This window comes from Aquarana catesbeiana, linkage group LG06 (genome assembly GCF_042186555.1).
Source record: "Aquarana catesbeiana isolate 2022-GZ linkage group LG06, ASM4218655v1, whole genome shotgun sequence".
Taxonomy (NCBI): Eukaryota; Metazoa; Chordata; class Amphibia; order Anura; family Ranidae; genus Aquarana; species Aquarana catesbeiana.
This window is the reverse complement of record NC_133329.1, coordinates 246279631-246294826: the sequence shown is the minus strand read 5'-3', so window position 1 is coordinate 246294826 and position 15196 is coordinate 246279631. Positions and strand designations below refer to the sequence as shown.

Here is a 15196-nt window from a genome sequence, read left to right as displayed (position 1 = left end):
TGGTCTGCCTTCATCTAGCCTGCTTTGTAAGCTATGCCTGACATTGTGACAGAATTTGTACTTACAAACTTCAATGGGTCTGTATCATGCTCATTGTCTGCATATTTTCTCTCCCCTTGCTAGAATGCTTCACAATTCATCCTGTGTGTCAATCTTTGGTAACTTAATAACATTTTAATAATTTCACTGTTTAACATATAGCATTCCACTGCTTGTAAAAATTCTGTTTACTGTGCTAATGTTATTCTTGAGAAAGCATGATCTAACTTTGTTTGTCTTTTTTCCCCTCTGCAAGCTCTCATCTGTTTGGATACCATTAATAAGCCTGAAAAACAATTTGTTAATTACTACCTCACATGTGGACATTTAAGTATACTACTCTCTAGAAAAGTTGTTGTGAGTTAATACTAATTGGGCTTCCAATAACAAAAAGTCTGGACTTTCCACATTCAACAAAGGCAAACCTAACAACATGCACACACACTGGCCATCCTCGTAGCTTCAGAAGCTAAAAACAGATTTGACTGTTGAAAGTGGAAATTCTTTTAAAATTACTGCAAAGTAGAATTTGATGATATTGACTGACTAGCTTGCAGCTTAATGGAATGTAAAATATTTGTCCGTGTCCAAAGTTAAATCTTCACAATATATGCAGTATTTGTGTTTGTTAGTCTCTGTATTGTCCTACACACCTACAGGTCTTTTTTATTTTTTTTTTTCTTCTTGCTTTCTTCAACTTTAACCTAAAGGAATCTGTATGTATTCAATCTGAATCTCCTATCTGGGTATATGTATGTATGTGTGTGTGTATATATATGTGTGTGTGTGTATAGGGATATATATATATATATATATATATATATATATATATATATATATATATATATATATCTATACACACACATATATTCATGCACACACATATATATATATATATATATATATATATATATATATATATATATAGTTCCTGTGAGTATATAGATTTGTATTTTAGGTCACAACTTATTACATCACAGCTAAATGCTGGCCATACATAGATACAATTTCGGCCCTGTTCAGCAGGGACTGACCTATTTTCGATCTTTGTGTAGCCACTGTGGTTGAACAGAGGTTGATCAACTGCCCTGTTGGTATTTTTTTGCTTGGTTATCATTGCAGGCTTTAGACTGCAATGCTGATCTGTGTATTGTAACAGCACGGAGGTCTCCCTGCTGTCAGAATACAATGATACTGGGGGGAGGATTTTTGCATCCACATCCAGTGTGTGGATGGGTAATTGGGTCATTTATGGCCAGCTTAACGTATGTGCATGCACATAGGTGATTTTAGTACTGTCTCCCAGAACACTATTGTGTTATCTTAAAAAAAACAACACAGTACTAGCAGACTACCCAGCTATCTTTGTCTGACTGTGCTGTCTGATAAGGAAAGAGTTGCCTCAATGAGACATTCAGTTATCTCTGTAATTTGCAGCTTGATCTTCTGATCTTTACAAACAATGAGTTGTTCACAACAGATTGCTAAACAGCCTTTGGGCAATAAAGCCAGCCATACACAGAGCAAATTAGGTTGCAGGAAAGAAATTTGCTTGATTCCCACATCAACACAGTGTTGATGCGGGAATCCCTCCTGCTGTGCCATTGTCTTCTCCTGCCAGGAAGGCAGGGGAAAGCCATCCCTACAGGGAGATATACAGTGATTATTGCTAGCAGCTATAGCATCCACTAGCGATAATCACAGGTAAAACCCATCATGCTGTTTGTACAAAGCTGATCACTCAACTTGGTACATTCAGCCAGTCTATACACTGTTTGAATTTCGGCTGGTTCCTGCTGAGGGGGCTGAGATTGGAACAGTGTATGGCCTGCCTAAATGATAAAAAAAACAAAAAAATAAAGTTTCATCTGCTGGCTAAAAAATTACGGCATATTAATCTGACATGTGGCATATTTGCCCTGACTTTAAAAACAAAAACTGTTTTCATGGTTATAGTTTATTCCTGATTAAAATATGCCAAAAAACACTATATATTCCCTTGAAGTTGCAGGAGTATCAAGGGGTTTTATAACATGTTTGAAAATCTCAGTGATAAGTGATTATGACTACATCATTTGTGAAGGTTTGAGGTGGTTTTGTTTATTGGTAAATACTTTTCTGTTGTAAAGAAAGGTAAAAATGTTACCTTAGCATTGTGAAAAATATTTTAACCAATACACACACACACACAATTTGTATATTAACATTTTCCGGCACTGCTGAGGATGTGTTAAACTACACTCTCCCGAACCAGCAGCTGATGTTTCACATGGCTGTTATCCTATCTGTGCTGTCAGTGACAGCTAGGGTCCCTGATTAGGAACAAATCAGCAGTGGCGTCACTAGGGTTGCTGTCACCCAGTGCGGTAAAACATGGTGTCACCCCCTCCACCAACTATAGTCGCCCCTCAGTACAGACCCCCCCTCCACTAAGTGCAGACCCCCCACTAAGTATAAACCCCTCTCTCAGTACAGACCTCCCATCAGTATAGACCCCCTCAGGACAAACCACCCCCACCTACATTACTATAGACCCCCCCAGGACAAACCACCCCCCCTACATTACTATAGACCCCCCAGGACAAACCCCTCCCCCTACATTAGTATAGACCCCCCCAGGACAAACCACCCCCCCTACATTACTATAGACCCCCCAGGACAAACCACCCCCCCCTACATTACTATAGACCCCCAGGACAAACCCCTCCCCCTACATTAGTATAGACCCCCCCCAGGACAAACCACCCCCCTACATTACTATAGACCCCCAGGACAAACCACCCCCCCTACATTAGTATAGACCCCCCCAGGACAAACCACCCCCCCTACATTACTATAGACCCCCCAGGACAAACCACCCCCCCTACATTACTATAGACCCCCCAGGACAAACCACCCCCCCTACATTAGTATAGACCCCCCCAGGACAAACCACCCCCCCTACATTAGTATAGACCCCCCAGGACAAACCACCCCCCCTACATTACTATAGACCCTCCCAGGACAAACCCCTCCCCCTTCACTAGTATAGACACCCCCCAGGACAAACCACCCCGCCTACATTAGTATAGACCCCCCCAGGACAAACCACCCCCCCTACATTACTATAGACCCCCCAGGACAAACCACCCCCCCCCCTACATTAGGTTAATTTAAAACACCCGGGCGGCAGCTGGAGAGGAGAGGACACTATGCAGCCGCGCCGCCCGGGTGAAGTGTGTCAGGCTTGGGAAGCATGCGTCAGGGAGGTCGGAGGAGGAGGAGAACTGTCTGAAGTGGAATACGTTGGGCACGCCCCCCCCCCAGTGACGTCAGTCACGTCTTTGCGCGGCTGGTCTCTCACACAGAGACAGCCGCTCCGATCTAATTTCGCTCTCCTCCTCTGACAGGAGGAGGGACGGGGGATGGGCTTCGACACTCTGTAGGTCGAGGCGGCGATCAGCAGAGAGCCGCCTACGGACAAGGAAGAGGAGAAGGGAGGGGAGCACTCTGGCGCTTCAGCGCCCCCACCTCTGTGGCGCCTGGGTGCACTGCACCCCGTCCAGGATCGTCCCTGCTCAGGATGGTGTCACCCCTCTAGTGGGTGGCACCCGGTGCGGACCGCCCCCCCCGCCCCCGTCTAGCAACGCCACTGCAAATCAGAATGGTTCCCAGTCATACAATTCCTGTGCCAGCCCTAACATAGTGATCACACGCAGGCTGAAGGCTCCATTGACAAAAATGAAAGCTTTCAACCTGCTAATGATCACTGCCATCTTCTGGCTGCAGTATTCATCTGCAGTGTCATGTATTTGTTAATAGGTAACAGTATTAAGGCTCTTGCACACAGGATGGCTGAACCCATTCAGCGTAACTGCAGCCATATTTCCTCTGCCCAGGCGCAGCGTACATCCTGTTGTTAATATGAGTGGCTGTGCACTGCAGTACTCGTTGCGGTGATATCTAACATGCAAGTATAATGTGCAAGTGTTTGCAAAAAACAGAACGTTTTAGCCTGCTCTTTTGCAAGAGCCCTAAAATCCCAAAAGCAAAATTGTAGTACATTGCAGTTTACCAGTTCTTAGATGTGTTGGCTACATTAGTGCTTTTTTCCTCTATTTTCACCTGTTGATTCAGCCATTAAGTCTGTTATTTTATTCACTTCCTGTAACTGAGAGGAGTGCTTAGAATTGCCAGCTTTTGATCATTTATATAAAACCTTTATCCTAAAAGGAAAATAAACTGTTGAAGCCAGGGCTTTTTTTCTCAGAGATGAGGTGCAGGAACTCACCTGCCCCCTCCTAGGTCACCCCCCCTACCCTTCCCTAGAACAGCCTCTTTAGAGAAAAGGGAACCAAGTACATCAAAGAGACAGCCGCAGCACAGTCCAGTCCAACAAAGAGACAGCTGCAGCCCAGTACATCAGAGACAGCCTAATCCAGTACATCAAACACAGCCGCAGCCCCATCCAGGAAAGAGACAGCCACAGCCCCAGTCCAGGAAAGAGACAGCCGCAGCCCCAGTCCAGGAAAAAGACAGCCGCAGCCCCAGTCCAGCAAAGAGACGGCCGCAGCCCCAGTCCAGCAAAGAGACGGCCGCAGCCCCAGTCCAGCAAAGAGACGGCCCCAGCCCCAGTCCAGCAAAGAGACGGCCGCAGCCCCAGTCCAGCAAAGAGACGGCCGCAGCCCCAGTCCAGCAAAGAGACGGCCGCAGCCCCAGTCCAGCAAAGAGACGGCCGCAGCCCCAGTCCAGCAAAGAGACGGCCGCAGCCCCAGTCCAGCAAAGAGACGGCCGCAGCCCCAGTCCAGCAAAGAGACGGCCCAGCTTAGTCCGCAGCACAACCCCATTCAGCAGCATTTTGCTCACAACAGTAACAGTCCAGTTTACATGAGGCTAGTGAGGAGTAGGAGGAACGCCTGGCTACCTACCACTATCACTCGATCAGATACCGTAACACACGCCGATCTCCCGTACAGCACTGAGAGGCGGGGCAGAGCCGTTGAGTACAGATCACTCTGCCTTCCACTCTCACAAGCTGCAGCCATTCGGTCCCTCAGGGCAGTGGCAGCAGGCTACATAGGAGGAGGAGCCGGGACGACACACAGGATACAGAGGGAGTGCTCTGGCGGAGGTGCCCCCATGTTTGATCCCTCCACAGGCAGCAGGGCACAGGTTATACAATTAGGAGGAAGCACTGTTCTGGCAAAGGTGGAACGGCATTCCGGTGTGTTCCGCCAGAAAAAAAGCCCTGGTTGTAGCCATTTAAAAAGTGTTGACTGAAGTTTAGGTTTATTTATTTGTTTAGTAAAGTCCATCTAAATCTGCTAGTGCATCTAACATTACCCTTTCCAAAGGCTGACAATACTGCTCTCTAAGGGTGGCCTTAGTTGCTCCTCATAGAGTGGAGCCACCCAAAGACAGTAAGGCCTAGTACACATGGCTGAATGTCAGGCGGCATTGGCTGGTTCAGTAGAAATTGGCTGACGTTTGGCCGTGAGTACTGCAGCTGGTCAGACAGAAGCCAGCCATTTGGCTGGCTTCTGTCAATAGGGCATGCCCGAAAAAAGGTCGGTCGGCAGGGCGTCCCCCTGTCAGAACACAATAGCACAGCAGGGGAGATTGCTGTACTAACATTGCATGGTTAGTACAGCGAATCTTCTTTAGCTGTCAGTTGTGTTTTTTTTTGTTCAACCCTGCAGGGTTGAACATAAAAAAAAAACTACTAGTGTGTACTAGGCTTTAGTGTTATTGGCTGGATCGCCAAGTGAAAATAAGTGGGGGAAAAAAACACTAATACCACAATCAAGGTCCTTTTAATGTGCCATTTGTGTTTGGGTTTAATACCACATTAAACTGTCAGATGCAGTTACACTATGCAAATAATTTTTATTAAAGTAGTTTACTAAAGGTTTTAAAACCTTATTTACTAATACAGATATTTATAGACATTAATTAGGTATGCAAATTACTCAGTTATTGTTAAAGTGGTGGTAAACACACATATATCCAGTGAAGTGACTAGGCTCAGTTATTACACAGAAATTAAAAAAATCTTCCTTCATTCTATTCTCTACAGCCATTCAAAGTCTAGAATTTCTACAGCTTCTCTGAGCTTTCAAAAAACAGGGGTTGGGGAGCTGAAATTACTCTGCAGGGATCAGTGAGGAGAGCGGATTGGAGGAAAGGGACACATACCCACTTCACAGCACACAGGAACAGAGCTGAGGCTGCCAATCACAGACTGTGTACTGGAGCTCCCTCCCCTGTCACCTTTTTTATCTTTTGGTGGCAGGAAAACAAAGGAAAGAGGCAGCGGACAGAAATGACACTTATGCTCTGGATTCAGACAAGTACACATCATAGAAGGATTTGTTAATATTTTATGTCAGGTTTACAGCCACTTTAGAGACCAAGTTCACCTTTAACCACTTGCCGATCAGCCGCCGCAGTTTTACTGCAGCAGGTTGGCTCCGCCGGGCAAATCTACGTTACCTTGCGTCGCTTCCCATTGTGGCCACTAGGGGGGGTCGCTCGTGACAGAGCGAGAAACGGGATCTGTGTGTTTAAACACACAGATCCCGGTTCTTTCAGGGGAGAAGAGACTGATCGTGTGTTCATACAAAGTATGAACGGCGATCTGTCATTTCCCCTAGTAAATCCCATCCCCCTTCAGTTAGAACACAGTGAGGGAACACAGTTAACCCCTTGATTGCCCTCTAGTGTTAACCCCTTCCCTGCCAGTGACATTTATACAGTAATCAGTGCATTTTTATAGCACTGATTGCTGTATAATTGTCAATGGTCCCAAAAATGTGTCAAAAGTGTCCAATTTGTCTTCCGCAATATCGCAGCCCCCCGATAAAAAGATCCCTGCCAATATTATTAGAAAAATAAATTTTATAAAAATGATATAAATCTATCCCCTATTTTGTAGACGCTATAACTTTTGCGCAACCAATCAATATACGCTTATCGCGTTTTTTTTTTTTTTTCAATCAAAAATATGTAGAAGAATACATATCGACTTAAACTGAGGAAAAAAATTGTTGTTTTGAAAAATGTGGGATATTTATCATAGGAAAAAGTAAAAGATAGTGTTTTTTTTTTTTTTTCAAAATTGTCGCTCTTTTGTTTATAGCGCAAAAAATTAAAACCACAGAGGTGATCAAATACCACCAAAAGAAAGCTCTATTTGTGAGAAAAAAAGGACGTCCATTTTGTTTGGGTACAACGTCCACGCAATTGTCAGTTAAAGCGATGTAGTGCCGTATCGCAAAAAATGGCCAGGTCATTGAACAGCCAAATCTTCCAGGGCTGAAGTGGTTAAACAAAATAATCAAATGCACTATCTTCTCTTTTTGTTTTTTGGTTTTTTTTTTGAGTCTGCGCAGCCCTATTCTTTTTAAATTGTGACAGCGGGTGCTGCGAGAAGATACCCCACCCCAAACTGTCAACAGTCGATCAGAGGGGTACAGGCAGGTGCTCTTTGGTAACACATTACATGTGTACCATGTACCAATGGTGAACTTATCTTTTATGTTAACGAACACATGTTGACACTGCTAAATTTGGACTGGAATATTGCCTCTGGTAATAAAAGGGTTGAATAGACAAGAATTCTTCAGTGTATTTACAACTTCTTTAACATTATATCTATGATGGTCTACTGAATGGCACCATGAGTGTAAGGTATATGCAGATTAAAATCCCAGTTGTTATATAAGCCCTGGGTTGGTTGTTTAGCTTCCCTTTATTTCTCCATGTTTTTCAGTGTTTAAAGTGGTTATAAAGCCTAAACATTTTTTTTTTTACCTTAGTGCATTCCTTGCATTAAGGTAAAAAATGTTTAGGCATCAGTATCTCCCCTCAACCTTCCCCCAATCCCTTTCACTCATTTGATCCAGCGCTGTACATGTCTTCAGCTCTTTTCTCCCCTCCCTTCCTGGTCTTTTGGACTTTGCTGAGGCATTGGGAGCCATTGGCTCCTGCTGCTGTTAAAGCTAGTGACGAGGGTGTGGGGCCGTGTCCAGCTGTCTGAGTCATCAGATGCAGACAGTGAGGGTCAGGAGTTAGCCCGCATGAGTTCCCCCCATAGAAAGCTACTTTATGGGGGGGGGGGGCGGCATTCGGTGGAGGGGTGGAGCCGGACGCGGCTGCAGGGGACTTGAGAAGAGGAGGCTTAGGATCGCTCTTTGCAATTTTATTGCTCAGAGCAGGTAATTTATAAACCTTTTTGTTTTCTTTTGTTTTTTTGTTTTTTTAAAGCATTTACAATCACTTTCATTTTCAATTTGTTTCAGTTTCCATTACTCTCCTTTTAAAACTAAATGAACAGAGAATATTACTCCATTGCATTTCTGATCTGTAGATGGCAGCAGTTTGTTTTTCAGGGATCCACATAACCAGTTCCTAGAGACACTGGTCAATTGTGCCCTTAGCTATTGGGCTCCATACACACTAGCGTTTTTTCATAAGCTCAAAAACACTGCATAAAAAATGATGATGATTAGACATGTGCATTCGTTTTCATTTGAATGCATTTTTGTCCAAATTTCGGGAATTTTTTTCGTTATTACTTTAACAAACGATAACGAACGCGCAGAATCTGAAAACTGAAAGATCCGACATAAATGCTTTATTTTCGTTTTCGTTGCGACAACAGTTCGATATAGATAGAAGATTTGACATGACGCTGACAATAGTGATCTGTGTCCATCGAACCTGTGGTCGATTGTGCCTAACCTTAGCTCTTTTAGTCCAAGATTATTCTACATAGAGAGAAAACATTCTATATTATAGAGACAATAGCAAAAAAGGTTGAATGTGCCTAACCTAACTCTATTAGTCCAAGATTATTTGACATAGAGAGAAAAGATTCGACATAGCAGTCGCCGCGAGCGGACATTTATGGTCAAATGCTCCGCCCATAGGCTATAGAAGAATTCTAATGTTAGTTGACTAGTAATAATAATTAATAAATATTATTACTAGTGTCTTACAACATTAGAATTCTACTATAGCTTGTAGGCGGAACATTCGACCGGAAATGTACGATTGCGGAGTCGTACAGTTTAGCTGCTCCGTCGAATCTTCTTAGAACATTCGACAGACACCATAACGAAACTAAATAAATAAAAACGATTTTCGAGAGTAACTAAAATGTATTTTTCGGAAGAAAACTAAATTCCGAAACAAAATATTTCAGTGTGCACATGTCTAATGATGATAGCGATTTTGTGACAGCTTGTAGTAGCCTTTTTAATAGCTTTTAGAAGCGTTTTAAAATGTTGGTGTTTTGTCAGCGTTTTTACAGTACATTAAAAAAAATGCTTGAAAAAAAGCTGTTAGGTGCTTTTAGGAGCATTTAGCTTTTTTTTCTGCTGAAAAAATGCTCCCAAAAACTCTACTAAAACAATTTTTTCTCTGCTTCTTTAAGCTGAAGCTTGAAAATTGTAGCATAAAACAGTGTGCATGAACACTATTAGCAGCAAAAAAGAAAAAAATGCTCAAAATAGCTTCCAGAAGCTTGAAAAAACGCTAGTGTGCATGGAGCCTAAAAGTGCTACATTCTGTTCATTTTGATTTTGTGCATGTTCAGTGGAACGACATTTGCTTCTTTAAAACGCTGCACGTTTTATGGTACTAAAGGTACTGTAAACATGGCCTGTAGATTTTTCCTTCAAACAATTATTTTATTTTTCTGTGATATCAATCTGTTGCAGTTTTACATTCCATTATGATGAAATACAATAGGGCTAAAATAAATATGATTTTGCTTTGATTACTTTGGCAGTTTTTTTCACGTCAGAGATTGATGTTGGTCAACTACACCTGAAACAGATATTTCAATTTGGCTTTTTGGGTGGCCACCAGTGGGTTGAAATACACTTTAGGTACCACAGAGGCAAGATTTTTCCCGCAGTAGTTTTCTCCTCCCAAAAAGCAATTTCAACATGCCACTACTGCTGGGTATCCCAGTTATTTATATATGCTATATTAATAGAGAATCCATTGGGTTTGGCAGGCATGACACCATCATTTTGGCTTGGTGATGGTCAAAGCATTTTACTTGCCTTTTAACCATGCAAAACTGAAATATCAGTTTTGGGTGGTGTTGGCATTTGAAGTAAAAAATGTCATAATTGCATTAAGAATTGGAAACCCATGCTGTGCTACATGTGTTGGCCAGTATGTTTATTCATTAATGAATTTAAAGTCCAAAGACGCTATTAGACTTCAATATTTGAAAGATGCCAATTTGTAATGGATTTTTTTGTTTTTTTTTTGTTTTGTTTTTTTAATTGTTAGATTTCAGTTCAGAAGAGGAGGAGTTTGATTATGATGGAGAGCATTTATGTAGTCCACTCATGGAAGATAATGGACTGGGTCTTCTTGCACGATTTGCTGCCAGTGTTGAGCCCAGCCCGCTGCCACCGCTAGCAAATATTCAGTTGGAAGAGAAACAAAACAATCATGAGGAGAAACAAAGTTTTATTGGTGAGTTGAATAAAAAGTTGCAGCTGTGATAAACACTAGTACGGTGGTTCCCAACCTCAGTCCTCAAGTATCCCCAACAGACCGTGTTTTGGGAATTTCCTTTTGATAAAATAGTTGTCATAAATACCAAGCCATTGACATTGATTTAAAGCAATCATGATGGGGGAAGAAAATTCTAAAGACATGACTTGGTGGGGTTCTTGAGGAATGAGGTTGGAAACAAGTGTAAAGTTCCCACTGGTGTTCTAAATTTTATGAATTGTGTGAATTATCGAATATTGCATGTGGCTTGAAAATGAAGCCTTAAAGTGGATTTTCAGCTTACAACTAACTAGAGTTAAAACTGTCCTGTCCCCCCTCCTAACAGCTATGCTAATGAACCCATGTAGGAAAGATGTATATACTTCTTTTTTCAGGCTGCTCCAGTCTGACCACCTGATCTTCCCTGTGCCAGCCACAGCAGCTTGGGGGGGGGGGCGGGGCAGGAGAGAGAGCACTTGGACAACCGCTAATAAAGCCTGTCATTACCCATAGGCTTCAGTGGCCCATCAGTCCCGTTGACACTGAAGCAGAGTCGTATGACTGCACAGTAGTGCATAGTGGCCTGGCAACATTGAGTATATACTGTATATTTCAGTGGCGGTGCGTCTATAAAGGGCACAGGAGCACTGCCCCCTCTCCCCTGGCACCATTCTATCACCATAGATAGATTCATGCATTGCATGAATCTATGGTCGCCGCTGACACCCCCTGTTCAGGTGTCGGGCCCCTTTTTGGGTGCCGGGCACCTGAATTACAGCAGGGTTTTTTTTGGAAGCTCCTGATTAGAGCCATAGGCTCTAATAGGCGCTCAAAAAGGTGAACAGCGGGCGCAATGTTGTGCGTTCGCTGTTCACTCAGCTGTGTATTAGCAAAGCGAAGGAATTAGATTTGCTAACACTGAACCGCCTCTCAGCCAATCAGGTGCTCGGGTCTGTTACCTGTCACCTGATTGGCTGAAACGTCAGGCGCTGTGATTGGACGCCTGATAGAGAGGACGGAAGAAGACATCGAGGAGCGTGCAAGACACCGCCGCTGACCTGCTGCAAGACAGGTAAGTGCCGGGCGATGCAAACTGGCAACAATTGATGGGCACACTAGCAGCCATTCATGGGCCCACTGGCAGCATTTTATGGGGCACAGTAGCGGGAATTGATGGGCACACTGGTAGCAATTGATGGGCACACTGGCAGCAATTGATGGGCGCAGTGGCTGCGTTTGGGCGCAGTGGCTGCGTTTGATGGGCACAGTGGCTGCGTTTGATGGGCACAGTGGCTGCGTTTGATGGGCACAGTGGCTGCGTTTGATGGGCACAGTGGCTGCGTTTGATGGGTACAGTGGCTGCGTTTGATGGGCACAGCGGCTGCGTTTAGTCACAGTGGCTGCGTTTGATGGGCACAGATGATTGTACAGTGGCTGAGTTTGATGGGCACAGATGATTGTACAGTGGCTGAGTTTGATGGGCACAGTGGCTGCAATTGATGGGTTTTTTGTTTCAGTTTGTTTGCGCCCCCCAAAAAATTTTGAGCACCAGCCGCCACTGGTATATTTTTCTTGTGTGTTAGCAAGCTGAAATTCCACTTTAAATATAATTTGTGGTTCTATTCAGCAATGATGATATAAACTAGCTTTGAAATATGTGTACTTATGTTGAAGGACAGCACAGTGGCTTTGTGATTAGATTCTGCCTTGCAGCACTGGAGTCCCGGGATTTAAAACCTCTTCATGACACTATCTGCATTGGGATTACATGTTCTTGCTTGTGTGGGTTTCCTTCAGATACTCGGGATTCCTTCCACACTCCAGATATGCTGGTAGGGTAATTGGCTTTAAATGGCCCTAAAATGATATTGTATTTGGTGCACTCAAGATGGCTGCCTCATCATCTACCCCAGTGACAGATTAAGCATTTTGTGTCCCCAGAGAAAAAAGGCACTATACAAATGTTAATAATAAAAAAAAGAGGCTATATAATCGATGTCAAAGTACTTCATGATATATTGTCAAAACAATTTCATGGGCAATTCATGCCAGCATTGTTTGCAACATTGATACAGGCAAATGTTTTTGTGAATCTGATATAGCCAAATTTTACCTTGCAGTAATCAAATGCCGATAGCAGCTTTTTGACTGAACCATCATCTTTTATATGTCAATTGTGAACTCACTACATTTGAGGAACAGCTGCAATTACACGTTGTAGCCTCACTGTGTATTGATCAGCAAAGCCTCATATATTTTTGGCAGTCCTCAGATTTACGTATGTTCTAATTTTTATCTTTGTGAGACATTTGCATATATGTGAAGAGCTGATGGTGGATGTGTTTTAGTTGAGTTCCGCTCCTCCTGTGCCTAAGACCAGCCAATATCCTCAAACCCGGATGCGTAATCTGGTTCATGCTCAGTTGCCTTTCTTCTGCAAACTTGGGACACTCACCACGGCTTCCTTGAGTGAAAACAAATCTCTAGAGCTGCTCTATCAAGGAAGCCCTGCATTCAAGATGGCGCAACCTGCATTGGACCTATCCCTCGCCAGACTGTCCATGCTGCTTCCTGGAGGGAAAGACAAGGGAAAGAGTTGCACTAGCTCCTTATCACCACATATAGAGATGCCAGACTACAAAGATCTCCTGCAGCCGATTGACAAGATGCTCCATAAGGCTATCTAACACACCTCTAAACCAATTACGGAATGCCTTCCTAAGGAAATAAGAGCGCTTGGCCAAAGAACAGAGGATTTGGGGACTTGAATGGAAGACACCACCACTCTCCTGGAGAACCACGTAAAAGAACTAGAGGCCTTTCAATATAAAAATGCTACTCTGCACTACAAGCTGGAAGACCTCAAAAATAGGTTTGATAATAACACAGAAGTGCAAATTAATCTACAATCCATGGTAGTGAAGTAGAATAATAACGTGCAGAACTTCAGCAATGCAGGTTTATTTACAGCTGGTAACATACAGGTTTATGTTCAAAGTATTACAAGATACAGGTCTAATGTATACAGTTTCTTACAATGCAAGCATATTAGATATTGGTATTCTTATCCTCTAACCAAATCGAAACAATTGTGAATTGCTGTTACCTTGAACCAGAATGGGTCTTTTCTGCCAGATCTTGGGAACCTGTCACCTGATAGGGACCAGACGGTCAACCGGCCTCTGTCAACAGACGCAGGACTTTGGAATAAGGAATCTCGTGTGCTCTGAGATTCCCTCATACGGTAATGGTCACTGGTGGTCTGGTCCCTTTATAGGGTTTGGGTTCCGGCTCGACGAAGTTTGTGAGGGAAATTCACCTGAGACCACACTCTGGAACAAGTCAAGAAGTTTTCTCTATTTGACTCGTACGAGGAGACAAGTTACGGACATATATTTGCTTATTGGTTCTGACAGTCTGCCACCCGTGCAATAGGGCTGCATAGACAAACAGCCTGATGGACGCCTATCTGAACAGATAATTGCCCACTGGTTCTGACCTCTATGACCCATGCAATCTGGCAGCATACATAGAGTTCAGCCTTATGAGCTCCTATTTGACTTGTCTATCTAACAATTGTAGAACTTGCATGTATATACCCTTTTACAAGCCTATCTCAGCCATCTCTCCTAAATATGATTGGTTGCTAAAATCTGCGTCAATGTAACTATCCATAAATCTGACACCTGTTCTACAACCAGACAAACGTATTCACTCCCAGAATTCCTATATGTTCATTAAAGTGATTTATAACTGGTTTTGTCCAAATAAAAAACCTGTGTAGAGACAGTATGGCACCCAGCTGTGTTAGATCAAACCCTCCTCATCTTGATAAGATTTAACTAACTTCAAGGATTACAGATTTACGACTTTGGGAGAATGAACTTTCAATAACCCCACCAGATGTGTTATATGTCTCACTATATAATCCTATGTATATCATCTACATAATATATATATATATATATATATATATATATATATATATATATATATATATACACATATATTCATATATTTTTCATACAAAGCCAATTACTTTATTCAATATTGTCTAATTAATAATATATACGTTAAAAACTGTATTTTAACAGTTTTAATGAGGGCACAAGCAGACCTTTGTTTGACCCTGTCAAACTTAATGTACTGGACATAACTTTCCCGTATTCCACATAATTATTTTACCTCCTGTTTAAGATGTTCTTATCTTATCTTTCTGATTTATGTGTTGTCAATGTTTTCTTTTCTAATTAGCGCTTACTTAAAAAACTAAAAATGAACTATCCTTATGAACTTTCACCCAGTAAACTATCTTATCAAAAGTATGAGAAAGAAGCAGAGAGGTCATCTAAAGTTCAACATTTAAAATGAAATCTTTCTAAATCTATGGAAAACATATATACATTATTAAAGATTAATAACTATTGCTTTACTTATTGAATAATAATATTGATAAAACCACTACTAAATAATAATAATATAAATAACATAAAATATATATTGGTTAATATGAAATTCTACTACATTTCCCCCCTGTTGAGGCATAAGCCTCACAGCAATTACAGTACAGATCACCCACCATGCCCTTCAGAGACCCTATGTACCCGAAACTTATCACATAAATTGTCCAAAAAAATAAAAATCAATCCAATCAAAAACA

The 15196-nt window shown here is 42.4% G+C and overlaps 1 protein-coding gene across 6 annotated transcripts in view; it reads left to right on the top strand.

The window, feature by feature from the left end:
• The window catches only part of TNRC18 (trinucleotide repeat containing 18), a 459641-nt gene that overhangs the window by 293807 nt on the left and 150638 nt on the right, over positions 1–15196 (top strand). For all 6 annotated transcript variants that reach the window (XM_073633133.1, XM_073633134.1, XM_073633132.1 and 3 more), the window contains one exon: positions 10327–10515. In XM_073633133.1, the coding sequence (XP_073489234.1) occupies positions 10327–10515 (189 nt within the window). The remainder of the gene's footprint in view (positions 1–10326; positions 10516–15196) is intronic.